The sequence below is a fragment of the Oryctolagus cuniculus genome, chromosome 21 (assembly GCF_964237555.1).
Source record: "Oryctolagus cuniculus chromosome 21, mOryCun1.1, whole genome shotgun sequence".
Classification (NCBI taxonomy): domain Eukaryota; kingdom Metazoa; phylum Chordata; class Mammalia; order Lagomorpha; family Leporidae; genus Oryctolagus; species Oryctolagus cuniculus.
The window spans coordinates 15,239,997-15,266,604 of NC_091452.1; the positions used below are offsets into that span (position 1 = coordinate 15,239,997).

Consider the following 26,608-nt stretch of genomic DNA (forward strand, 5'->3'; position numbering starts at 1 on the left):
AGATATCAGCCCAATTGAAGTCCTAGGAGCCAAGGAAGAAATGAGCCCAATCTGTGTTGTCCCTGAGTTGCGTCACCCCAAGGTGAATCTTGGAGTTTATAGTAAGATCGTGAGCATATAAGTCTGGATTTTTATTCTGTACCAAAACTTGCAGTCTCTGACAAGTGCATGGATAAGAATGGATCATTGAGAACCCTGGGTGCAGGTGTATCAGAAGAACACAGGGCAAAAGCCCTGTGTGGGAAGCAAGCCCCTTTGCCCTGCTAGGTTCAGTGTCCTGAACTATGCAAAGGAAGCAGGTTCACCAGGCTGCATGCATTGCACAGTGTTGTCAGCATCAGCTGAGATGCAGGATTGGAACGCATACCACCTGGAGCAGGCAGTTAGGCCAGCAGTTAAGATGCTGGGGTGCCTTGGCTGGCACCGTGGCTCAATAGGCTAATCCTCCGCCCGTGGCGCCGGCACACCGGGTTCTAGTCCAGTTCGGGGCACCAGATTCTGCCCCGGTTGCCCCTCTTCCAGGCCAGCTCTCTGCTGTGGCCCGGGAGTGCAGTGGAGGATGGCCTAGGTCCCTGGGCCCTGCACCCGCATGGGAGACCAGGAGAAGCACCTGGCTCTTGACTCCGGATCAGCACGGTGCACTGGCCGAGGTGGCCATTGGAGGTGAACCAACAGCAAAAGGAAGACATTTCTCTCTGTCTCTCTTTCTCTGTCTCTCTCTCACTGTCCACTCTGCCTGTAAAAAAAAAAAGATTTTGGGGTGCCTCAGCTCAATCCCAGGCCCTGGTTCCTCATCCCATCTTCCTGCTAATACAGACCTTGGGAGGCAGCAGTGATGGCTCTGTTGGCTGAGTTCCTGTCTACCCAGAGGTATATCAGACATCTGGTTTGAGTCCCTGGCTTCAGCCCCAGCCAATGCAGATGTCCAGGGAATGAACTAGTGGATGGGAGTTCTGTCTGCCTCTCAAATAACATAAAATCTTGAAAGGAAGGGGGAAAGGAAAGAAGGGAGGGAAGGAGGAGAGGGGGACGGGAAGGGAACAAAGAGCCACTCATGGGAGGAGTTTCTGATGGGGTGAAGCTGTCCTGGATCCGTGGCCACGTGTCACTTCCCTTTGTGGAATACAAGACCCAGGCCAGACCTCGAGGTTCAGATCCTCTCCAAACAGCTAAGGTGAGTCCCCACCAACCAAGACTCGCCTGTGCCGCCGCTTAGCACTCCCTTGTATTTTCAGAATATTTCCCGGATCTCTCTCCTTTGTTCTCGGTTGACTGTTATATACATGGGCAGGGCAGCTGTGTTCTGGCCACACAGCATCTCTAAGTCTCAGCTTCTCCATCTGCGCAGTGGGGATGGCAGTACCTGGGAAGCTCCCATGAGGCAATGAGCGAGAAGTACTTAGCTCGGACCCTGGCAGGGAGAAGGTGCTTGGTGAGTGCCAGCTCCCGTTATGGTCAAGGGACAGGAGCAGTAGACTGGGAAGGCAGTGGGCAGTGGTTCCAGCCAGGGCTCTGGTGTGAGTCACTGGGTGGCCATGGGTGAGTCCCCAGTTTCCCCATTCTGCACAGAGGTAGGCTGGACCTGGAGCCCTTCCACTCCAACACTGCCTCTGATGCCCCTCCGTGCTGGGGGCATGAGACTCTGCTCTCAACCCTGGGCCAAATGAGCACTTTGGGGGTGGGGGGCAGTTGGCAGCTCAGCCTGGGGAGCAGACACCTTGATGGAGGAAGTGGGGGAAGCCGCCGGGGAGCCAGGCATCTTGGAGAGTTTCGCTGGAAGTTCAGCCCCGACTCTTATCAGAGGCTTGGAATCTGCTGGTTGCCATGACGACGGACAGCCGCATCTAAGCTCCAGGTCGCTGATTAGCAGGAACTGGGAGTTGGGGGGGTGGGGGGAGGAATGTGAGGAATCAGGCACTGGTGGCTCCTTCCGCCGCTCTGCGAAGTGGAGTGCACTGGCCCTTGACTCCACTGTTCCAGCTGTCCCCTGAAGATCTCGCCTTCTTTTAAGTATTTTTTTTATGCAACACTGAAGAGCTATGTGGTGAACAACACGGGACTCCTTGGCAGAGATGGAACACGGGGTTCTTCCTAGGGAAAAATGCAGAGCAGAAGAGCGGGAAGGAGGCTGGCTGGGGGCATCCGATCCCACCGAGGTGCTGTGTGCCCGCCTCCTGAGATCTCTGCTGCTTTATGTATAAGAGGTTGGGTCTGCCCTGTGCTTCCCTCCCAGGATCCGCGGCAGAGTGCATGTGCTCATCCACACGCTTACTCATTCATCCATGCAACCAACACCTGTGGAGCCATAGCGTGCACGGCGTCAGGCACTGTTCCTCCGAGGGTTCGGTGTGGGGACGAGAGGCCAGTCCCCGACTCACGAAGCTGACACTGCTGCCCAGAGGACAACAGACTGGCACACAAACATGCAAAGCCATCATTTCAGGGAGGAACAGGACAGGCCACTGTGGTTCCTTCCAGAGGTGAAGAAGGGAGCAGGATGAGACAGGGGGGTTGAGGGAGGCCTCCCTGAGAGGGTGACATTTGACTGAGAAGGAGCTGGCCGTGCACAGAGCTGGGAGAGTAGCCTGCCAGGGGGAGGGAGCAGCCAGAGCAAAGGGCATGAGGCAGAGAAGTGTTTGACTCATTCGATGAACAGCAAGGGGGCCCTGTGACTACAGCAGGGCAGGGGACAGAGGGAAAAGCAGGAGACAGGACTTGGAGCAGGGCAGAGACCAGATCACGCAGCGCCTTTTGGTCTTGGTAATCCATTTGGATTTTATTCTTGATGCTATACAAGGCTGTTTTTTTTTTTTTTTAAGATGCAAGATTCTGAGTTGTGCTCCTTTGAGACCCTGACTTGTAAGAGCTGGAACGGGATCGCACGAGTTCTTTGGGGGCCTCTGATTCTGCGTCAGGGCTTACGAAACCCTGAACTGCGTCCTCCCCAAGTCCCGCTCAGTTTTAAGGAAGCTGAGAAACAATGTGTTGGAACATCTTGGAAGAAGGATCTTAAATATTCTATTGCATTAAGAGGGAAGATTCCCTCCCTCCTCGCTCTGGCACTTCCTGTCTGCCTGGTAGAATTCATTATATTTCTGCTGTTTGATTACGAAATCTCAAGGGGGTACCCTAGACCAGAAAGGTGAAGCCAGTACTCCTATTAGAGAAACAGGGCAATCTACTACTTCAAGGAGTGTGCAGCTATATGAATTATGGCAGCTCTTCCTCGGCAAACCATTGTCAGTCTCTCCTCTCCATCTCTGATTCTGAGACCTGCCGCTGGCAATGATGCAGGAGGCCTTGGTCTCCCGTGCCACGGGAGTGGCAGCCACCAGCTCCCCTTATGCTTGAGATAACCGATACCCCTACTCCCTCCATCAGACAAGGCACTGAGACCTCCCACCCAAGACCCATTCTGCTCCCCACATAACTCTGCCCCACGTCGTACTCGGTTTCTGTCTGCCATGAGGTTGCTGCTGGTATACATTTGTGTCTTGGTTTCCCATAATGCTGCCAGGGAATCCCAAATCCTGCTTGAATGTGGCTGCCAATCAAGGCTCTCTTGGGCACCACATGGTCACTCTTCTAAATGTAAGAAAGACATTGGCTGAGGCATGGGCTGGAGCGGTTAGCGTCTTTGGGCCACCATTCCCTCCAACTGTGACGTGAAAGAATTAGTTCAGAGCAGCTCAGAAGCTCTGCCTAACTTTCTGAAATGAATGTTCTCTTTTGCTAATCCATCTGCTTATTGGGCAAATACTACGCAGTGCTAACTAAGCAGCAGCTCTGGAGCAGTAAGACCTACACTCAGGGAGCTCATAGCCTGGTGTGAGACATGATGACTGAATGCCAGCAATATACATTGTTGGGGGCTTCAGGAAGAGTAGCAAAGGGACTGGTATGTCCTAGAAAGGGAGTTAACTGGCCGGTGCAGCAGCTCACTAGGCTAATCCTCTGCCCGAGGTGCCGGCACCCTGGGTCCTAGTCCCAGTTGGGGCGCTGATTCTGTCCCAGTTGCTCCCCTTCCAGTCTGGCTCTCTGCTGTGGCCCGGGAGTGCAGTGGAGGATGGCCCAAGTGCTTGGGCCCTGCACCCGCATGGGAGACCAGGAGAAGCACCGGGCTCCTGGCTTCGGATCTGCGCAGCGTGCTGGCTGCAATGCACCAGCCGTAGCGGCCACTTCGGGGGTGAACTGGGGGGGTGAACCAATGGAAAAAGGAAGACCTTTCTCTCTGTCTCTCTCTCTCACTGTCTAACTCTGCCTGTCAAAAAAAAAAAAAAAAAAAGAAAGAAAGAAAGAAAAAGAAAAAAAAAAAAAAGAAAGGGGGTTAGCTAACCCCCAAAGCTTTCTTCCTGCCCCACCATCTCCATCTAGTCATGTGACTCCCTCCATCCAGTTGATGGGGCTCAATCCCTTGGGGTCTCACCCACAACTCCTCCCTGCCTCTTGTGTCCTTACTTTCCTCGTTTAACCACAAGCAGTCAGCACCTTGAAAATGTGTTCATTTCCAGCCCCATCTCATCGCCTCCGTTGCTGCAGCGCTGATCTGAGCTGGAACCATTGCCACGGCACCACTGTCTCTGCTCTTTCCCTCTCTCAGTCTAGTGTCCCTCAACCGCAAGAATGATCTTTGTAAAATACAAGCCACACCTATCACTCCTCTGGTCAGCAGGCTTTGCATCCCATGACCTACAATGCCCTGACCCTGGTCTCTCCTCTTTCTACTCTGGCCCTTGCTCGCTGCTCCTTGTACATGCTAACCGTCTTTGAACTTGCTCTTCCTCCTGCCTGACATACACTTCCCACTTCCTGCACAGAAGTTGTATTTCACCGTGAATTCGATCACCCCCAAGCCTTTGTGACTGAAAACAGCAATCAACAGTTCGGGTGTATCCTGGTTTCTGGGAGTCAGGAATTTGGGTGGCTAACTCTGGCCCACCATCCCTCAAGGAGGCTGTGGCCTGATGTAGGTAGAAGCCGCAGGCTCATCTGAAGGCTTGGGTGGAGCTGGAGGGCCCAGGTTCAAGGTGTTTCACAATCAGGGCTGGCAAGCTGGCGTTGGCTGTTGGCCGGAGGCTCCAGTGCTTCTGCACACGGGCCTCTCCGTAGGGCTGTCTAGGGCCTCACAACACAGTGACTGGCTTTCCCAGGGAAGAGAGCAAGGTGGAAGGTGCCTTTTTCTGACCTAGTCTTAAAAATGACATATTATCACAAGTACAACATTCTGTCCATTAAAAGTGAGTCACTAAGCCCATCCAGCATTCACCAGAAAAGAAGCCCAGTTCCAATTGCTGATGGCAAGAATGCTAAAGAACCTGTGGTTGCATTTTAAGTCACCTGCAGGTCAAGATTAGTCCCTGATCCTTCAAACCTCCACTCCCTTGCACTCATAAAGTGCTTCCCTGATCCCTGTGTTTGAGAGAGCAACCACCTCCTCTCATCGCTGGTCCTACATGCTGTTTCATTCTCACCATGATTTATTAGCATTAAGCAAGCTGTATTTTAACCTTATGTGTTTACAAGCCATATTGGTTTGTCCTTATGTATTTATTGTCTACTCTTCCATCTCAGATGTAAGCGTCGTGGTCATAGGAGACATCCCTGTCTTGCTCCCTGCATCTCCACACCTAGAATGGCCTGGACACACTGTAGGCACCTGGGGAAAGGGGACTCATGAATGCAGCTGGGCTCAGGTCCAGGGCAGTGTGGGGAGATGCCCACCTGCCTTGCTGGGGGCTTAGCAGATCTGCAAGCTCTGAGTGGTCTGGTAACAGCCAGGAGAGCACTCCATGTGGACAGATGGGCTGCAACAGAGGCATGGAAGTGGAGCCCTCAGAGTAGAAGTGGGTAGGGGAGTTTTGAGAAACCGAGGCTGAGCACGACGGAAAGGAGTTCTTGAGGCACGGAGTTGGCAGTGCGCAGGACCGGGAGCCCTGCCTGGAGTCTCAGCCCCTCCTGGCCTTGCAGTGTCTCCCTGCTCCGCCTCTGAAGATGCCCCGAGAAGCGGCTGACAGAGATGGATGTGTTTTTCTGTCTCTCCTTTAGTATTGACTGGGCTTGGCTTGCCCTCCTGGAAGCCCTAAGGAGCAAGGGGCTTATCGGATGCATTCATCCTGAGTCATAAAACCAATCCTGATGCACTGGCTGCATTAGAAATGCTAATACCTTTGATCTGTGTTTGACCTGAGATCCCAAGGCAGGGTGGGCAGGGAGCCGTGCTCTCTGGATGGGGCCACGTACACGTGTGACCCTCAGAGGCCTGACTCCTCCAGGTTAGAATCTGGGAACGAGTGACGGGCTCTTCAAAGCCCTTCTCCTGCCACTGTGAGACAGAGAGAGCCAGGGCTCACAGGCACCTGCACTAACCGTTATTTGCATCCCCTGTCTATGGCAGAGGAGGCAACTTCAAGCCTGCATAGGAACTGCTGTTCCCTGTTAAGGACACCAGACTGGAGGTTTGGTTCATGAAAAAATAAAATCAAAGCTAACTGACCCCTCATCCACAGGGGATACGTGCCCCAGGGAATGCCTGAAACCACAGATAGTACCACACTGTATTTACTATGTCTCTTCCTATACATAAATACCTATGATAAAGTGTAATTTAAAATTTAGGCACAATAAGAGATTACTGGCAATAATAATAAAATAGAACAATCGTGTAACAATATATTGTGGCCGGCGCCACGGCTCACTAGGCTAATCCTCCACCTTGCGGCACCGGCACACCGGGTTCTAGTCCCGGTCGGGGCGCCAGATTCTGTCCCGGTTGCCCCTCTTCCAGGCCAGCTCCCTGCTGTGGCCAGGGAGTGCAGTGGAGGATGGCCCAAGTGCTTGGGCCCTGCACCCGCATGGGAGACCAGGAGAAGCACCTGGCTCCTGCCTTCGGATCAGCGCGGTGCACTTGCTGCAACGCGCTGGCTGCGGCGGCCATCAGAGGGTGAACCAATGGCAATGGAAGACATTTCTCTCTGTCTCTCTCTCACTGTCCACTCTGCCTGTCAAATATATATATATATATACATATTGTAATAAAACTTATGTGAATGTGGACTCGCTCAAAATATCTTAGTGTAATTGTGCGTTTTCACATAGAGGAAGCACTCCAGAGCTCCTCTGGGGCATTTCCGTCTGGCTAGCATCGCTGCGCTTGGACTTCAGGGCGGCCGTTCAGTAAAATAAGAGCCCTTGAGCAGGATCACGTGATGCCATGGCAGTTGACCTGATAATGAAAGTGGCTGCTAATGACTGACGGGCGGGTAATGTGTGTCACCGGATGCACTTGACAGAGATGACCCACGTCCTGGACGGGATGGAGCCAGCCCGAGACGCCATGATGGTCCACTCTTTAAAACTTAGTAATTATCTAGGTCTGATCTGATTTCATCATCATTTAAAAAAAATCATCTATTATTTTTCACTTTATGTTTCTGTGTGGGAGCAAACTGTTGAAATCCTTACTTAATGTATACTAAGCTGATCTTCTGTATATTAAGATAATCGAAAATGAATCTTGATGTGAATGGAAGGGGAGAGGGAGTGGGAAAGGAGAGGGTTGTGGGTGGGAGGGACGGTATGGGGGGAAAAGCCATTGTAATCCATGAGTCGTACTTTGGAAATTTATATTCATTAAATAAAAGATAAAAAAAAAAAACTTAGTAATTGTCCTTTTCTGGTATTTTCCATGTAATACTTTGAAGCTGCCATTGACCGCAGGTTTCTGAGACTGTGGACATTGAAGGCATGGATGGGGGGTTTGAAAGGGAGCACAGATAAGGCAGAGGAGTGGAATACAAACAGCAATGGGGGAGAGTGAGCCGATTCTATCAGGCGTGGTCTCCAATCGTCTTGAGAAAGGAAGTCAAATGCTGGTTCCAGCCTCTTCCTGTGATTGGGTGAGGCTGCAATGGGTGGGGCTGCAGCAGCAAGCAAGCCCCTCCCTTTGCATGGCTCCGCTCTGTTTCTTTCCTGCAGAGTTTGATGTAGTTCGGGCACCTTTGCTCCTGCCTCAAACAGCTTTGTCTTTCAGAATCTGTACCTCCAAAGTCATTGTGATGAGGAAGGCACATGTATCCCAATTGCCTTGAACTTGGAAATGACAGACGTTACTCCTGCTCCGAGACCGCTGGCCAGAGATCATCCCCTGATCTCGCCTAACTGCCAAGGAAGCAGTAGGACGTCTGTGTGTGTTTAAATGACGTCAAGTGGCTCTGTGCATCCTAACGCTTTTGTCTCCTTTTTATTTCCCTGTAGGACAGAACCCCAGAGCGGCCCCACAGTCCCAGCCCAGGATGGGCCCCCAGAAAAGCTGGGTCAGCGTCTGGCCACGGAGGCCTTGGCCACCAACAGCTGGGAGAGAGACAAGGCCGTCCGGGATCTGGGGCCTGCGGGAACGCGCAGGTGAGGTGCTGCCCCCTTTCCCCTCCAGTCCCGCGAGGATGTTCAGGCCGAAGCCACAGAAATGTAGTTCACCTCTCACCACCTTCTCCCTCTCTTTTGCAAGTTCCTTGGTCAGGCCCTTAAACCGGTACTCTTTTTTTTTCCTCTATAGAAGACCAGTGAGTACATGTCTTAGGTTTGTAGGCCCAATGGGACCCTACTGTTGTAGCATAGAACTTGCTGTGAACATAGACATCCTTGTGTTTCAATAAAACTTTATCAAAGGCAGGCTGGATTCGGCCCACTGGCCAGTCTGTTGACCTGCCTCCAAATGATAGAGTTCCTCTTTTTTTTTTTTTTTTTTTTTTTTTTTTTGACAGGCAGAGTGGACAGTGAGAGAGAGAGAGAGACAGAAAGTCTTCCTTTGCCGTTGGTTCACCCTCCAATGGCTGCCGCGGCCAGTGCACTGCGGCCAGTGCACCATGCTGATCCGATGGCAGGAGCCAGGTACTTATCCTGGTCTCCCATGGGGTGCAGGGCCCAAGCACTTGGGCCATCCTCCACTGCACTCTCTGGCCACAGCAGAGAGCTGGCCTGGAAGAGGGGCAACAGGGACAGAATCCGGCGCCCTGACCGGGACTAGAACCCGGTGTGCAGGCGCCGCAAGGCGGAGGATTAGCCTAGTGAGCCACGGTGCCGGCCACCTCTCTGTTTTAATAACTCCCAAATCTTGATTTCAGCCTAGACCTGTCTTGCAGGTTCCAGATCTTTGCAATCCAGCCGCTCAGCCTGTAGTGTTTGCACACCTACTGTGTGAAGACACTGTGCCGCTTACGAAGGGTGTAGCATTTCACTGAGGCTCAGAGAGCTAGAGCTTCTTGCCTAAGATATGCCAGCCAGTAAGTAGCAGTGTCCCCAGCCCCTACTAACTCACCGCTCTCTCACTGCCAGGGCCTGAGTCTTTGTCCCAGGGACAGGTGGAAAACGAATCTGGCCCCTTGTCAGTGAAACTCTCCAGACACAACTCCTCCCCCTGATTATGCCGAATCAGAGGGTGCCAAAGCCGCCCTGTAGTAGGGAAACTGAGGCTGGCGGGGAGCAGGGCCAGAGTTTTGGGAGAACCTCTGACCTGGTGCACATTTTCCCCTCACATCCTGGAGTTCTTGGCTCGCTCAGGTGGACGTTTTAAGCCACGTGGGACACTTGTTCGAGCATTAGCTGGACGCTTTGCGTGCTGTCTCCAGGAACAACAGATGGACTCTGAGAGCACCCTGGACATTCTGCGTCCCATTCCGTAAAGTGTATACGTCCCCGAGGCCCATGAACATGGACCCCTAGTGAAGAACCCCGACTCTGGGTTCTGACTCTCGAAGCAGTGGCTTAGGAAGCCAGAATAGCTTTCCTGAATGATGTCCGCCCCTCGCTGAGGCTGCAGGCTTTAGTTAGGTTGTTAGTCCGGTGAGGGAGAGACAGCTAAGTTCCAACAGCTTCACAAGTGAAGTGAAGTTCAACATCAGAGCCGGAGAGTTCTCTCCAGGAAACAGAAAGAAAATTGTCTCCAAGAGAGGCTGAGGCAGACAGAGAGGGAAGTAGGGAGGAAGTGAGTTTTCATATTCTTAAAATACTATCTCCCAGACAGTCCAAGAGGAATCTACGTGTTATAAAGGCTTATATTCAACTGTAAACCCCACTGTGGACCTGGGCCTCGGTTTGCACAACTATAAAATGGGAATATGGAAATCAACTTCTCAAGGTCAGGGTGAGGATGAACTTAGATCAGGCAGATAGAAACGCTGGAGGTGCGTCCAGAGCACAATGAGGTCCCAGGAGAATGATGACAGAGGCCTGATGGTGCCGGGGTGAAGGTTTGCTGCTGTGCCACCAAAGAAGCTGTGCCGTGTCCGGGCCTCTTGCTCCCTTCTGTCTATGGCTGGCGGTGACACTTTAGATCCACAGTGATGATGGTGATGACAATCATGGGGATAATAAAAGTCATAATTGTTACAGTTCAGCCACGAGTCACTTAATGGGGAACACATCCTGGGAGCTGCACCCTTGGCCATTTTGTTGCAGTGTTGATGTTGTAGAGGAGCCATGGCTCACTTGGTTAGTCCTCTGCCTGCAGCACTGGCATCCCGTATAGGCGCCGGGTTCTAGTCCCGGTTGTTCCTCTTCCAGTCCAGCTCTCTGGGTCTGTCACCAGGTCTGTTGTGGCCCAGAGGGCAGTGGAGGATGGCCCAAGTGCTTGGGCCCTGCACCCCATGGGAGACCAGGAGGAAGCACTTGGCTCCTGGCTTTGGATCAGCGCAGGGTGCTGGCTGTAGCGGCCATTTGGGGAGTGAACCAACGGAAGAAAGACCTCTCTCTCTCTCTCTCTCTCTCTCTCTCTCACTGTCTATAACTCCACCTGTCAAATTAAAAAAAAAATGTTGTAGAGGATACTTACACAGACCTGGATGGTTCAGCCTCCTGCACACCTAGGCCATATGGGAGGGAGGGGGGAATAGGTAGATAGATGGGTGGATGGATGGATAGATAGACAGACCAACAGACAGACCTGTTGTCCCAGGACCACAATGAATGGAATGAGGAGATTAAATCAAGCACAAGGGGCAAGGATACAGTCGAGAGCTGCAGTAAACTTGAGGTGCAAGAAAAAAAGGGGGGGCGTGTGGTTTTGCACTAAACTTTGCTTTGTTTTGAAGCATCAGGAGTGCACTCTGAAAGAACAGTGGAAAGTAGCATGTAGTCAGTCCGTAAGCCAGGAGCACAGCCATCCACTACCAGCAGGCGGGATTACAGACCACCCGCAGGGTGTGTGCCAGACCCGTGGGCACGACTGGCATGCCGTGTGCTTGTTTACGCAGCTGGCCACAGTCGTGGAAGTCACACCCACTGTCAGCATGCAATAGGGACTTCCCAGCTCCACCACAATCTTACGGGACCACCACCATGAACGTGGTGTGTCGGTGATTGACGTGTCTGTTGTGGGGCACACAATTACAAAAGAAGCTCCTTTTACTGTAAACTTGCCCCGTGCCAGACCAGATCACACTATGGGAGTCAGCTCCTTCAATCCTGGGGAGAATCTGAGGACACGGCCGCGCCGTTTTATTCCCAGGTGGTAAAAATGAGACTCAGCGAGACCTCTGAGCTAGGAAGAAAAAGGGGCTGCAGGTGTGTTGGTGTCTAAAGCCAGCATTCCTGCCGCTGCACTTAACTACTGCATGTTTAACCTCTGCCTGCTCAACCACTGTGTGCTGGAGCACTGCCTGTGTGACCACTGTATACTTAACCATTGCATCTGTAACCACTAGCATGGCTGACCACTGCTTGTCTAACGGCTGCATACCTCGTCACCTTACTTAACCTTGCATTGGCAATCACGGCACACATAACATTGCATGCTGACCCTTGACCCCATGCACATAACCACAATGCACTTAACCACTCCTCTGCCCCTTTCAGCTCCTTTATGCTGGCACACCCAGGAGACCTGGCGTGGGAAAATGGGAGTAGAGAAAACGCAGCCCAACATGGGTATAGGGATTTGGCATTTGTTGAGGGAGTCGATGACATGGGCTTCCAAGTTATCCAGACCCGAGGGCTTTCTCAGTTTTACCCCATTACCTAAATCTGAGTCTGGGATAATGGTTGTGAATCTCTGCGCCCCTGGGACCCTAGGGTTCCAGAAGTCAGAGGAGCTAATTGAAGCAATGGGGTATTTCCTCATTTGATAAGACATTCTTTTGAAAGTTTTCTTTCCTCTCCTCCTTTGTTTTTCCTCTGAAATTCCTGGCAGCTGTTGCCTTGGGAAGTGTTTACATGAAACAAGATAATTGGCTGGCACCGCGGCTCACTAGGCTAATCCTCCACCTGCGGCACCAGCACACCGGGTTCTAGTCCCGTTCGGGGCGCTGGATTCTGTCCTGGTTGCTCCTCTTCCAGTCCAGCTCTCTGCTGTGACCCGGGAAGGCAGTGGAGGATGGCCCAGGTCCTTGGGCCCTGCACCCACATGGAGACCAGGAGGAAGCACTTGGCTCCTGGCTTCAGATCAGCGGTACGCCAGCCGCAGCGGCCATTGAGGGGTGAACCAACGGAAAAGGAAGACCTTTCTCTCTGTCTCTCTTACTGTCCACTCTGCCTATCAAGAAAGAAAGAAAGAAAGAAAATAATTTAACAAGTGACTAACTCACTTGGTCACTTGACGAATGTATGTTAGACACCTGCCGTGGGTTAAGCACTCTTTAGCCTGGTTACTTCCTGGATACACACACTGCACTTTGTTCTTTGTAACATGTAAGTGTAGTTAAGTAGTTGGGTGTGATGCTAAAAGTGACTCTCTTGAAAATATTATGAATGTAGTAGATGATTTTTATTTATTGGGGTCATGACCTCAGCATGTTCTAATTAGCTTGCCATCCTTTCTACTCATCCTGATGGTCCAGATTCTTAACGTGGAGTTAAATAAGGCAGGGTGTAAGATGTTCTGGAAGGAGTTGGGTCATTCCCAATTGATTGGCCGCAAAGCAAGTCTGAGAAGGCAGTCGCTGGGAACGTTCTCGGGACAGGGATCACATAGTCCTCACTTAAAACCCCACCTTGGCACGGGGTGCTTGGCCCAGTGGGTAAGATCCCACTTGGGGTGCCTGCATCTCATATCTGAGTGCATGGGTACAAGTTCCAGTCGGCTTCGGATTCCAGCCTCCTGCTAGCGCACAACCCGGGGAGCAGCTGGTAATGGCTCAAGTACTGGGTTCCCTGCTACCCAGGGGGGAGACCCAGATTGAGTTTCTGGCTCCTGCTTGAGCCTTGGTCCAGCCTTGACTGGGGAGTGAACCGGCAGATGGAAGATTCTCTTGATAGATAGATAGTTATAGATATATAGATATCACTCTGATTTTCACATGGACGCAACTCAATATGTAATAAACATTAGAATCCAAGTTTGGATGCTTCCTAATTGTGTGACAATACACAAAAGCCTATCAACTTTTTGAGCCTCATGTGTTCACCTGTAAAATGAGACAACTAAAATCGTATCAGCCTCAAAGTGTTTCGTGGGTTTCAGAACATACAAACCCCCGCTATGGGATACGTCCTTGGATGTACGCTGTATAAATGTGAAAGCAGTGGTCTGGCTTCTTCCCGGTAACCTTGCCTTGGTGGGCACGTCTCCCTCCCCAGGCACTCTCCACCCCAGCCCGTCCCCAGCTACCACGGGGTGGCCTATGCAAAAATCTCTGGAGCCTGCCCCAATTATAGAAGGAGATGACTTGACTTCATTTAACTGCAGCCCTAGCATTTGAAATTAATTGAACGGGAAATAATTAATCCTGTAGAGCGGGAGGTTTTTGAGGTTCCACGAGGCGACGTGCGATAGGGATCTCGTTACATGAGACCTTGGCAAATAGACTTTTAATAATCAGCGGCTACTTTCCGTGCCTTCCGCCTGCCATGAAATTCCAGCAGGAGCTACGGACGCCACGGCGTGGTGGGGGCGGGGGGGAGGGAGCGAACTGCCAATTAATTATTTAAAAAGTGATTTATTTACCAAGGTGAGCCATTTGCAAATTCAATAATAAATCTATTAAGGAGCAGTTAACCTCTATAACTCTGTTTTAAATAATCAATTGGTGTTTGGGTAGCATACAGCATCTGTCTCATTAGGCCAGCAAAATGTCCTTATTTGAGGCCCTTAATCGGAAGTGTGACCGAATCAGCCAAGGGGCGGCAATTAGGGATTCACTGTGGGTCCATAGTCCTCCAAGGACCGGGCTCTTCCCCGGCTGGAGCAGCGCTGGCTGGGAGCTGCAGGAAGCCAGGGTCCTCTAATGCTCGACTCTCCGCCCCCTGCAGCGCCTCCCGAGACAAAGACTTGACGCCGCCACCTTCGTCCAGGGGAAAGAAGAAAAAGAAGAAATCTACCCGGAAGAAGAGAAGGAGGTGAGGACCCGTGGGGTGGGGTGGGAGGCCGTGTGATTGTGGAAGGGGCAGCGCAGATCTCGGAGTCCACCTGGTGTTGGTGACTCTCTGCTGGGTTCACATCCCCTCTCTGCCTCTCCGCCAGCTGGGTGACCTTGGACAAGTCGCGTCACCTCTCTGTGCCCATGTCCACTTCCTCAACATGATGCTGATGCCTGCCTCTTAGGGTTTTGTGAGGACCGGATGAGAAACGCATATGCAAGCAGCCGTCACCAGGTCTGGCACATAGAAAATGGCCAATTAATAGCATCGTCATGACCGTGAACATGGGCTTATTCACTGTGGAGAACTCTGATAAGCACTGTCACCCCCATTACCTGTGTGCCCCTGACCACGATCTACAAGGCAGGCATTCCTTCCCCAGTTTAGAGGTGAGAAGAGAAAGCCTCAGAGAGGGGCCGGCAGCATCATTGTTCCCCGGGCTTGTCAGCTGGTTCTGCTACACCCACCTACCGAGTCAAGTGTCCCCTATTATGGACTTTGTAGTACTGCCAGCTATGACTCTTTCGTATTCTATGCACTCATTTTTTCTTAAATTTTATGTTTTCATAGTTTTCCAGGGTTTCATAGATTTTCTTGTAGGCTGTCAGTACGTGTGCTAAAAGCAGCCTTGTGTTCCAACCCCAGAGAGGTGGGCTGGAAGTTGAAACCCGCACCAAAGCTCCGAGGCAATATTTACAGAAGCCTGCAGGGGGCAGCAGAGAGCAACATCCGACGACTCGGACTTCGGCTCCAGGTTTCCTGGCTGCCTTGTTTCTCCGGGGTATCCCATTAGCCCCGTTCTCAAAGAATGGGCCCCAAGAGGACCCAGCAGGGAACAAGGGTGAAGACCCTGAGTTACAACCGTTGTTGGGTAGGGAGTGGAACTGGGGGAAGTGGTTTGAGTTTCCTGTCTTGGGGTGGACCAGAGAACACTTCAAAGAACAGAACTGCAGGCTTTAGGGTTCATTCATTCACTCATTCATTCATTCATTCAGTCCATGTGCCCTGAGCATGAGCTTGGGGACAAGCATTGTGACTCCTTAAGGGTGCAGTTTCCCTCTGTCGCCTCCCTCTGCCATTAGGTTTTGTTTGATGTGCAAGGCAGTATTTTTTTTTTTCTTTTCAATTGAAGTTCACCGTTTAAAAAAAATCCAGCAATTTCATAGGAAAATGTGGATGTCTGCATTCCCACACAGACCCTCAACTAATCCAAGAAGCAGCCCCTCTGGCCTCCGGTCAGGCACCCGTTGGTTTGCACAGTGCCCACCCCTCTCTCCAGACCTCCACCTGGTCTGCTGCCTCCATGTAAGCTGTCGAGGGGCTCCTGTTGGCACCGCAACCTGTGATCTGTTCAACCCTGCTTTTCTTTGTCCTTGCAACGCAAGAGACTCAGAGATGAGCCGTGACGTGCCCAAGGTGACGCTGTGAGTGGTGGCAGAGTCGGGCCACCTGAGCCGCGTCCGGAGTCTCAGGGTGCCCCTGTTCCTCAGGTCACCTTTGGACAGTGCCACCCGTGCTGTGACCAATTGGCAAGATGGTCTCCGGGATCCCAGGCTCAGCCAGGATGGGGCAGACAAGGGACCCAAAGAATTCGGGAGGGGCGTAACTTGCAGGGGAGGGGGGACAGCAGATAGAAACCCTCCCGGCCTGTTCAGGAGGGCAGTTAGGAGCCGATGTCTCACTGGGACACAGAGCTCTTCGTGTAAATCCCAGCTTGTCCACTGGGCGGTCACTTCACCGCTGTGGACTTCAGTTGGTCTGAAAAGGGAGGGTGGCAGGTGTGCCTATGTAAGAAGTGTGGCAGGGTTAAGGATATGATGCTTAATGACACCCACGGGGACGTTTCGAAGAAATGCAAGCTGCTCTCAGTAGTGATGTTTTGTGAAAAGATTTATTTTGTTTATTTGAAGGGCTGCCTTACTACCCCTTCTCCCCAAACAGCCACAAGGGCTCGGGCTGGGATAGACTAAAACCAGGAGCCTGGAGCTCCATCCGGGTCTCCCATGTGGGTGGCAGGGGCCCAAGCACCTGGGCCACCCTCTGCTGCGTTAGCAGGGAGCTGGATCGGAAACAGGAACTCAAACTGGTGTTCCGGTATGGGCTGCCAGTGTTGCAGGCGGCACCACAGCGCCGGCCCCTCTCCGTGTTATTGTCCCTGATGTGTGTTCCTGAAAGAGCTGAGACCCCGCTGAGAGGCTGGGGAAGGGACCCTTTGAAGTGCCTCCCTCTGAAGTGTGTCTCACCCGCCCCGCAGGTCCCCGTCCCACAGCCCATCGCCTGTCAAGAGAAAGAAGAAGAAAAGCTCCAAGAAGCATAAGCGACGCAGGTATTGTCTTGTTTCCTCTGCAAGTGGGGATGCCCCGGGTGGGGCAGGGATTGAACGGCCACGCGGAAGCCTCTCACGGCACTGGTGTGATGCGGTTATCTGCGCGTCGTTACTCATTGGCCTCTCGAGTAACCTGGGGCTCGGCCAGGAGGACCAGAGGCTCCGTCTGGGTCTCCATGTGGGTGGCAGGGGCCCAAGTACCTGAGGCTCCCTACGGCTAACTCGGGCCGGGAGGGGACTGGACGAGAGAAGAAAGCGGGAGTGTGGCCGACGCTGCGGCTCAATAGGCTAATCCTCCGCCTAGCGGTGCCAGCACACCGGGTTCTAGTCCCGGTTGGGGCACCGGATTCTGTCCCAGTTGCCCCTCTTCCAGGCCAGCTCTCTGCTGTGGCCAGGGAGTGCAGTGGAGGATGGCCCAGGTGCTTGGGCCCTGCACCCCATGGGAGACCAGGAAAAGCACCTGGCTCCTGGCTCCTGCCATCGGATCAGCGCGGTGCGCCGGCCGTGGCGGCCATTGGAGGGTGAACCAACGGCAAAGGAAGACCTTTCTCTCTGCCTCTCTCTCTCTCACACTGTCCACTCTACCTGTCAAAAAAAAAAAAAAAAAAGCGGAAGTGAAGGAGCAGCCAGGCCTGGGTGAGGGGTGAGGACTGAGGAGTAGACAGACCCCAGGCGACACCTGCGGTCACTTCCGCTTCCAGGTCCACGTGGGGGGTGTCTCGTTCCTACTCCAAATTCCCAAAGGAAAGCGTCTCTTGTCGGTCCTACTGTTTCCTACAGGGGGACGGTTTGAAACACATGACTCCGGGATGGTCCACGTTTGTGGGTAGGGAGCAGGGATGGTAGTTAAAGGACAGCTAAAGAACTGGACATGCTATGACCATGTGATCCAGACACGGCCCACCATACACACATGCGTGCGTGTCCCCATTTGCATGTGCACATGCATGCATTTGTTCACAGGGGAGAGAAAAGACTGGAAGGGTATATACTGCAGGGCTTGAATTTGTGGTTCTGAGCCAACAGGTTATTTTTTTCCCAAACTTCTTAAAAGTTTTTATTTATTTCTTTGAGAGAGAGAGAGAGAGAGAGAGAGAGAGAGGGCGAGAGTGCATTCCCATGCATTGTTGCACTCTCGTACTGCAGGAGCCTAACTCAGGTCTCCCACGCGGGAGGCTGGGACCCAGATACTGAAGCCGGATCCACTGCTGGGTGGACTCTGATATGGGGCACAGGTGACCTCATTGGTGTCTGTACCAGGAGGCCAAACACCAGCCCCCAGGCCAATGTCTTATGATTGGAAGACTCTGCAGTAGAGAAGTTCCGTTTCCTAGGTTCTCTGTCAGGTCGGCAGCTCCGTCTTCAGCGGCCTGGTTTCCCTGCCGGCAGCCAGCAGCCGGCGCTGCCGAGTTGCTGTGCGCTTGGACGCGGCCAGCGTGCCAGTTGGCCACAGTCCCTGTGCAGCCCGATCCCATTGCTCACAAAGTCTGCAGTCGGCTGCGGATAACAGGAAGAGAATAGGTTATGTCTTGTTTTTGCTTCTCTGTGCCTCCCAATATTCCTGCGTCTCTGACGGATTTACTTGTGTGAGTCCACAAGAACAAAACAAAAGGTTAAGAGGTCATCTGGGTTTTCCCTCTGCATTTCAAGTTGAAAGTTGCTCCAAAGGGGCTCCCCCCAATTTTGGGGGTCGGTGCCCCATCCTAGCCTGGTTGCCAGAATGACCTCCAGCCCAGGTTGGTCCCACCAGCTGTGTCCACCGGGTGCCCAGGCTCTTGGCCGCAGCTGGCTGGGGCTGATAGGGAAAGACTGGTAGTATGTCTGATTTTTGCGTTGATGGATGCTGAGTTTATGCTTCATACAAGACGTGGGCAAACCAGTTAGTGAGATGCGGGTCACTTGGTGCCACAAATCTCTCCCCACGTGGCCCGCCCCTGACTCAGGACTGACATCTGGTCAGCTTTCTACCCTGGGCAGCTCCTCCCCCTGTGGGGATGGGAGGGGAGAGCAGAAGCACCCGTCTGCATCTGGAATCCTGGAGGCTGGGGTACCACTTCCACTCCCGCTCCCGCTCCCGTTCCCACTCCCACTCCGGGGTTTCTTCTCCTGCCACAAGGGTGTTCACAGGCATTTTCTGCCAGCTTCCTTTGAGAGGAGAAGGGGTGGGGGAGACCCTGCTGCCAGTCCTCCCCAAGTCCTCACCTGCTGAGCACTGCTCTCCTCTGGTCCAGGGCTCTGCTGCCTGAGGTGTTTGGTTAATGGTGATTGACTTTTGGGGAGGTGGGAGCTAGGGGTAACGAAAGCATTGCTGAATTTTTTTTTCCTTTTCTTCGCCTCAACAAGACTTCAGAGTTTTCAAAAATCTCATTTTCAACTTTTTTTTTAATTGGGCACCCATTATATATCATGAATGAGGATTCCAGACCCAGAAACAGAATAGTGACCAAAACTCCATCCTGCCCTCACATCACACCCATTCCAGCTGGGAGTGTGGGTTATTTTAATATGTAGAAGCTCAGAGACCCCCAGAGCCGGGGGGCAGAGGAGAGGCACCCACTGGCCTGAGGGGCTCCTCAGATACAAGGAGACAGCATCTAAGTGGTGCTCCGAGGAATGAGTAGGAGCTGCAGGTGCAGCCCTGGGCGGCTCCACCGCTTCTCTGAACTTCAGGGTCTTTGTTCATAATAAGACGCTTTGCAGCATTTAGGGGAAGACTGGGCAAGATTACATACACGAGACAGGTGCTCGGCACCGAGCCTGGGACTTACATGACAAGTTCTGACTGTGGAAGCTGAGTGGCCCGGTGATGTGAGGAAGAGGAGGAGGAGGAAGCTCAGCAGGAGACCAGGGGAAGGGAGGAGGCAGAGGGCTCTTATTTCCCCCTCATCTGGCCTCCTCCAGGACAGGTTTTCAGACAGTGGGCCTGGTGGACTCTGACGTGGAAATCCAGAGTGCAAGCCAGCATTTCCCGCGGTACCTTCTTCTTCTTTGGAACCTGAGGGAGGAGGAAGATTGGTTGGGTGCCCTGAGCCACAAGGAGCAGGGAGACGAACCCAGGGAATACCCTCATCCCAGGACAGAAACCTAAACTCACCCATATCTGCTCTTTCTCCCCCTCCCCCTCCTGTCCTCCATCCCCCCGCCCTGCTTCTTCCCCCTCCTCTCCTCCCCTTTCTTCCCGTTCACCAGGTCATTCTCCAAGAAGAGAAGGCACAGGTAAGCATCTGGCCGTCTCTGGCTGCCCGTTCCACTCCCTGCTTCCCCGGGCCACGGGATGTTTCTAGAGGCGTCTCCCAGTCCCACCTCTGCGTTCCTGGGCACAATCCCTCCTTCTTCCTGGGTCCTGGTTCCTTCCAAAATGAGAGCTTGGGTTGATTTCCCCGAATGTGCCAAGCCAGCTGTCGGTTCCCATTTGGCCATGTGGTTCCCCGGGTACGGCCCCTGTTACTGCTCCTCCCTCTGCCTCCCTCTGCCTGAGTCTGTTTCATCGCTGGTTGAATCACGAACCCCATCACTCCACCAACACCTTCCCAGATCTAGCCAAGGAGCAGAGAAGCCAAGTCCTAGTGTCTGGAAACAGTTGGAGGAGCGTACATTAAGCCCTTACCTGCGGGGTCTTCTCCATAAACAGGATCCTGTGTTGATCTCCTTCCATGTGCACATACTTGATTAATCCTAGCACCACCTGGTGGGGCAAATGTGGTCACTGCTCCCATTCTGCAGATGGAAAAACTGAGGTTGAGTCAGTAGGTGGGACAGGAACATCCACAGACAGAGCTAGGAGGTATCAGAGCCAAAACCAAGCCCAAATGTATCAGAGGACCAGGGCAGGTGACAGTGGCTTCTCACATAACAGCAGCCACATCTGGACCAAATTGCAGAATGCAAAATCCCCGCACTGACTCGCTTAAGGAGTAGATGGTGATTGCCAATGTCGTCCATCCACTCAGCAGCACAGCCTGAGCAATGGTCCCAGTTCATGGTCGAGGAAGCCAGGTCTTCAAGAGGACGTGCACCTTCCCTGACATCACACAGCCACTGAGCAGCAGAGCCAGGAGTTGGACTTGAACCTTTCAGTGAGATCCTGGGCTCTTCCATTGCCCAGGCTGAGTCTCAGTGGGGTGCTGGCTTCCGCAGCCAAGTTCAAGGTGTGATTCGGTTGGATAAAGTTAATTTCCTCCTTCCAAAGATCTGGGCCAATGATGGATCCTTGGTGACCCTGGAAGCCAGTCTGGCTGGAAGCACAGAATTGTGGTCACCCTTTTAGCCTCTGTGTGATTACAGTGGGACCCTGAGTCGTCACTGTCCATTGTACTCATACCCATCTTTGTTTAAAAGGCAGAGAGACAGACAGACAGACAGAGGGTACCCATCTGCTGGTTCATTCCCCCAGTGCCCACAATGGCCAAGACTAGGCCAGGCTGAAGCTGGGAGCTGGAACTCCGTCCAGGTCTCCCACAGCGGGGCAGGGACCCAGCTACCTGAACCTTTACCTGCGGCCTCCCAGTGTGCATTGGCAGGAAGCAGGATCAGAAGTAGAGCTGAGACTCGAACCCAGGCCCTCTGCTGTGGAATGTGGATGCCAAGCAGCATGTGAACCGCCAGGCCGAATGCCTGCCCCAGTATAATTCTATCTTCAACCACTTTCTGGTCAAGTACATCTTTTGGTTAATTGGCTGTTTCTTGTTTAGCTCCTCTAGCCCAAAAAGCAAAAGAAGGGAAGAGAAGAGGCACAAAAAACAGTAAGTAGATCCCACCTGGAAAGCGCTGTCTGGTGTGGGAAGACGGGGGACCCAGCCTCTTAACGGCCAGCGTATCAGAGTGACCAAGGAAACAGGGAAAGGGGGGAGAGTGGGGGTGGGGGTGAGAGGTAAGGAGGAAGGGAAGGAAGGAGAGAGGACTACATGTGTAGCTGTAGTTGTGGTTTAGGTGTGCATGCGTCACCAGGTTGTGTACCTGATATGCTTATGTGTGTATGTATATGTGTATGCATGTGTGTTGAAGCGTGCACGAAAATGTACATGGATGTGCCTGTGGTGGCCACGTGTATGCCCGTTGTAAACATATATGTGTATGTAGCTGTGTGGTGTGCACATTGCTATGGATGTCTGTTCATGTCTGCATCATGCAAACACTCATGTACACGGTGTGTACAAATGTGTCCAGTGTGGATGCATAGTGGGTGTATGTAGTGTATGCGTGAATGCATGTGTGTGTGAGCATGAACGTGGACAGTATGTATGTGGGGGCACCATGTGCCCACGTGTGTGAATTCTTTGGACTCTGCGTGAGCACTGTTCATGTGTCTGTGTGCATGACATGTGCAGGGTTGCGTAGTAGTTTGTACCTGTGCACATGCATGTGCTGTGAGTGCGTGAGGGAATCATGTGTGCACACATGTGTGAATCTACGCCCAGGCTGCAGGTTTACAGTACAGAGACACCAGTGAGGCTTCTGTCCTCTGTCTTGGGGCCCCAGCTGTTTCCTGGTTTTATAGCTGGTAGTAGAAATTCAAATCAGCCAGCACTGCCTGCAGAGTTCAGTTCCCAGCCAAATTAAAAGTAAATTTGGTTACAACCCACCTACTTTATATCCTGCAAATGTTACTGCATGTGTTTTCCTATCAACTAACATTTTATCTCCCACTAAGAAGCTTCTAAAGAGAGGATCGAAGGCAAAGCTTGGAAGGTAGCCGTCTGCTGGGGTGGGGAAAGAGGAGGCAGGGGTGTAGAGGGAGGAAGCCCAGCCCTGCCACCCCAAAGAGTCTCATCACCCAAGGCCGGTGCAAAGGAGGGCACTTTGGTCACCACCTCAGGGGCCCAGGGACACTTGGGAAGAAGAAAGTAGAACCTCGAGTCAGCGCAGGGAGAATTTCCCCATCAAAGCTTGTCGGGGTCCAGACAAGAGGCTTTGACACCGAGCACCAACAGAGCCCCTGTTCTCGGAGATCTCAGTATCACTTGTTCAGTGGAGCCGTAGGATAAGCAGTCGCAGGGTCAGGGGCTGGGCCCAGACCTCCAGGATGCCGGGAGGGACCATCCCATGAGGGCCAGCATCACGGCCACCTCCCCTAGGGCCAAGAGCTGAATGTGTCCCAGAAATTTCTATCAGGGCGTCAGAAAGCTGGCACAAGCCAAAGACCAGAGGTGGGAGGACGGGAAGCAGCAGGAAGAACAAGGCGTCCCTAAGGTAAACGATGCTTCGTTCTGTCTGAGTGCCAGGGTCAGAGCTGCCTGCAAGCCCAGGACTGCTGGCCTGGGTCAGCCTCCTGGAGGCAGGCCCCTCTGTGTGGCAGGCTCCAGACAGAAATGAGCGGATGTGCTCTGGGTCTCTAGGAACTCCTAGCACAGCAGGCCCAGGAAATAGACCTGGGCCAGGCCAGGGCTCAGAAGTGGTAGATGGAAGCCCAGGGCACTCACAGGGGCGACACTGGTGCCGGAGAACGGGCTCAGTGGGAGCTAGAACAGGCAGTAACTGTTCTAGGCTGCAGATTAGGCATGCTAAGTGCTGTTTGCCTCTGTTTCTTCGTCTGTGAAATGGGAAGACTAAGAGACCCTGCCTCCTAGTTTACTGTGAGGAAGAGATGAGTCTGTTAAGGAAAATCACAGGTTCCCTGGCAATGGTGGCATCGTCATCCTCACTGCGGGGACTCTGCAGACTGGGGCATGTGCAAGCCGGGACAGAAGCAGTTCAGAGGTGCTTGCACCTGTCGGGCCAGGGCAGAAGGTGTCAAACAGCAAAGGCAGAGAGTGAAGGCAGGGCCCAGCTCCTAAAGATGCTTGCGGCTCAGCATCACAGCCTGGACTTCCCCAAGGGCAACGGGGAGGGAGGGGTCTGATGGATGACCGTGTTAGAACTCCAAATCCTTTGTCAGAATAATCACCCTGCCTCCCAGTAGAATCATCTCTAACTCCCACTTTCTCCCGTGCTTGGCCTAAGCCTTTTTTTTTTTCTTTTTCTTTTTCTTTCTTTCTTTTTTTTGCACCTCCTTCACTACCACCCCTGCTGCTGCTACTACTATTTCTGGGTTGTTCTTATTGCTTAGAGATACTGCCGTCATCTGTAGTAATGCCATTAGCCGTGGCCATTAGCGTTGTTGTAAATTATTGTTGTTGATTGTGTGTGAAGCCCATTCCGAAAGGCGTTTGAGGGCCCATTCTGGAAGCCACGGCAATGCAAGGCGTGGTGGCAGTTGCATAACTTTGAGAGGGATGGTGACTTGGGTGCAGAGGGATGTGTGTCACAAGGTCAAATCTCTCTCTCTCCCCCTCTCTCTCCCCATTCCGCTTCCCCACTCCTCTCTCACCCTTTCTGAACCCTTGAAGATCTCGAAGCCGGCCCCGAAAGTCTCACCGCCACCGCCATCACCGCTGCCCCTCCAGGTCCCAGAGTTCGGAGTCTCGCTCCTCTAGCTGTGAGAGCAGGTGAGCCCTCGCCCCACGGGGCCTCCTCCACCCAGCGCCCGAAGCCCTGGCTGCCACTCTGTGGTCGCCTGCTTTGTCTCTTGCTGGCGGTCGCGCCCGCTCTCCCAGCCCTCGGGGGCCCCCACCACTTCCCCTGAAGGCAGAAGGCCTCCTTGCCACCCCTGTGTATGGACGTGGCGGCAGCAGCATGAGCAGCGGTGGGCACACGTGCTCTCTAAGCGCCCGTGGCACCGCGCTCTGTGTGGCAACCTAACGTGATGCCCTCCAGAGCCCTGTGCAGCAGGCACTAGTGTCACCCCTGTTTCAAGGAAGGCACTTGCTAGACACTTAGCACCAAGGGACAGAACGAGGGTGGAAATTAAGGAAGTGGTTCTGGGCTTTGCACTCCCACTATGGGATGCTCTAAGCACAGAGAAGCTGAGCAACCCAGGAAAAAGCCACACAGCACAAAGCACTAAGTTCCGAGGCCTTTCCAAGCCCGTTTTCTCCTAACCTGAACTGTCCCTACGACGACACAGTGCCTGCCCCAGACTGAGATGGGAAAGAGGGGTTCTCTTGTGGATGGAAAAAGGAGGAAAGAGAAGGGAAAAGAGGAGGAAGGAGGAGGAGGAGGGACCAGGCTCTGTTGATGCTGACGTCTGCGGTATTGGTGTCCAGTGGGACTCCAAGGCCAGCCCCCGACAAGTGTGGCTTTTCTGATTCTCGGGTGCTTGTCTCGCTGGACTCTGTGCCCCCATCAGCTGGGGAGATTTAAAACCTCCTGCCCTGCTGGTGTGGCCGTGCAGCCACAGGCGAGGAAGAGGGCCCCGCCATCTCCCGGTAGCAGGCTGTGGCATCCCCTGCCTGCCATGCACAGTTCCCAAGGTGATCACCGTGACACGAGGTCTCTCCGTGATCTGACTGCTCAGGTCGGAGCCCGGGTGAAATGAGAAGTTTGTCCAAAACACTGGGCGACCAAAGACCTCCCTCCCCGCGGCCAGGCTGGCGGGCTGTTCAGAGTAGCCGCTCCTTGGGCAGTGACGGCCTTGGCCTGGATCTCATCCTGCATCTTTCTAGATAAGACCGATGCTAGTGCCCAGTTGGATGACTACCCCGGCACTTCCCAACAGTGTCCAGTGCACAGCCACACTCCTCTTCCCCAGGGCTCCCCCAAGCCCACCCCCTCGCATTGAGACCTGCACAGCCTGTGCTGCGAGGAGCAGCAGACACACCTGTCCCACCACACAGGCTCTTGGTAGCCTCTCTCTGGAAGGCATCAGCCCACTGAGCTAAACTGCATTGCCTGTGGATGCCGGCTGGGGAGGGGGAGCTGGGTGAGGTCCCCCAGCCAGGAAGCGACTGGTGGACGTGGGATGGGGACCCAGGTCGGTGTGATCAGCCCAAGCTCTACACCGGGAGCCCAGACTGCTTTAGCTGTCAGTGACAGAGCCCTGCTGGCCTGGGCCCCAGGATCCTGCAGGGCCTCCACAACTTACCTGCCGGGGAAATGGGCTAACGGCACAGACACCAGCCCCAGGCTTCCCGATGGCCCGTCTTGTGGTGCCACTGCCAGCTGAGGTCCCCAGTGCCTGCAGCAGGCCGGGGAGCCAGATGAGAGCTGGCACCTTGCAAACACGGAGCTGCAGGCCTCGGAGCAGACAGGGACGCTGCAAGCAAGAAGCAGAGGCCCAGATCCTACGGGGCCGGGGAGCTGACCTGGGTCAGTCACTTGCAAGCTGTGCGGCCTCAGTTTCCTGAACATCTGTGAGCCTCAGCCCCTCATCTGTACAGTGGAAAAATGACACTCGCCCCTGTCTGCATCTCCAAGCTGTAGAGAAGGCTTTGGAAAGGGCCCTGGGAATCTATAAGGTGCTGTTCTTACTGATGATGCAAACGTCGCTGTGGACCACTTAACAACCAGGCACCTTCTGGAAGATGCACTGTGAGACGATTTATTTCCTTGTTGAAGGGCCACGATAGAGTGCAGTTCACAGACCTAGACCATAGGGGTCGGTCACCCAGCGTGGCCTCCCGATGCAATCAAGGGTCGGGTAAACCCAAGGCGTCTGAGACCGCTGCACGGTATCAGTTTTACGGTAAACTTTTTTCTGTGTGGCTGGAGTGCTCCCTCTTATAACAACAAGACGTGTCACCTAGTACAGTACAGTCAACACGTACGCAGGAGCTTAGTCACTTGCTATCAGTGCCCAGTGTCACCTGGATAATTACGGGCGCTGTGCTGTCAGACTGGCAGAGCACCAGGGTGGTCTGTTCATGTCAGCATCGCCCGTGAGGCACAGATGAGCAATGAGCTGTGCTGTGAGGCGTCCCTAGGCAATGGGGAATCCTTTAGCTGCATCACAGCCTTCCAGGACCACCGTCTCGCAACAGCCTGTCGTTGGCTGAAACACCGTCACTTGGAAAAACGACAGGATGCCCTCCCCAGGCAGTCAGATCTGTCCTTGGTTTTGGCTGCAGACAAGGCAACCAAACCTAAACCCAAAGAGCTTGCGGGAGGCGTCTCTAGGGTGCA

At 53.3% G+C, this 26,608-nt stretch overlaps 1 protein-coding gene and 1 long non-coding RNA gene across 2 annotated transcripts in view; one reads left to right on the top strand and one right to left on the bottom strand.

The window, feature by feature from the left end:
* SRRM4 (serine/arginine repetitive matrix 4) overlaps nucleotides 1-26,608 on the top strand; it is a 166,864-nt gene that overhangs the window by 114,660 nt on the left and 25,596 nt on the right. The window contains exons 2-7 of the mRNA XM_008272320.4: nucleotides 8,254-8,400; nucleotides 14,239-14,325; nucleotides 16,601-16,672; nucleotides 19,862-19,888; nucleotides 21,364-21,414; nucleotides 23,998-24,096. Coding sequence (XP_008270542.2) covers nucleotides 8,254-8,400; nucleotides 14,239-14,325; nucleotides 16,601-16,672; nucleotides 19,862-19,888; nucleotides 21,364-21,414; nucleotides 23,998-24,096 — 483 coding nt within the window. The remainder of the gene's footprint in view (nucleotides 1-8,253; nucleotides 8,401-14,238; nucleotides 14,326-16,600; nucleotides 16,673-19,861; nucleotides 19,889-21,363; nucleotides 21,415-23,997; nucleotides 24,097-26,608) is intronic.
* On the bottom strand, nucleotides 17,703-21,164 carry LOC138847415 (uncharacterized). The gene is made up of 3 exons (XR_011385217.1): nucleotides 20,280-21,164; nucleotides 19,441-19,667; nucleotides 17,703-18,169 (listed from the first exon to the last, which is right to left on the bottom strand). It is a non-coding gene; the product is annotated as an uncharacterized lncRNA (long non-coding RNA).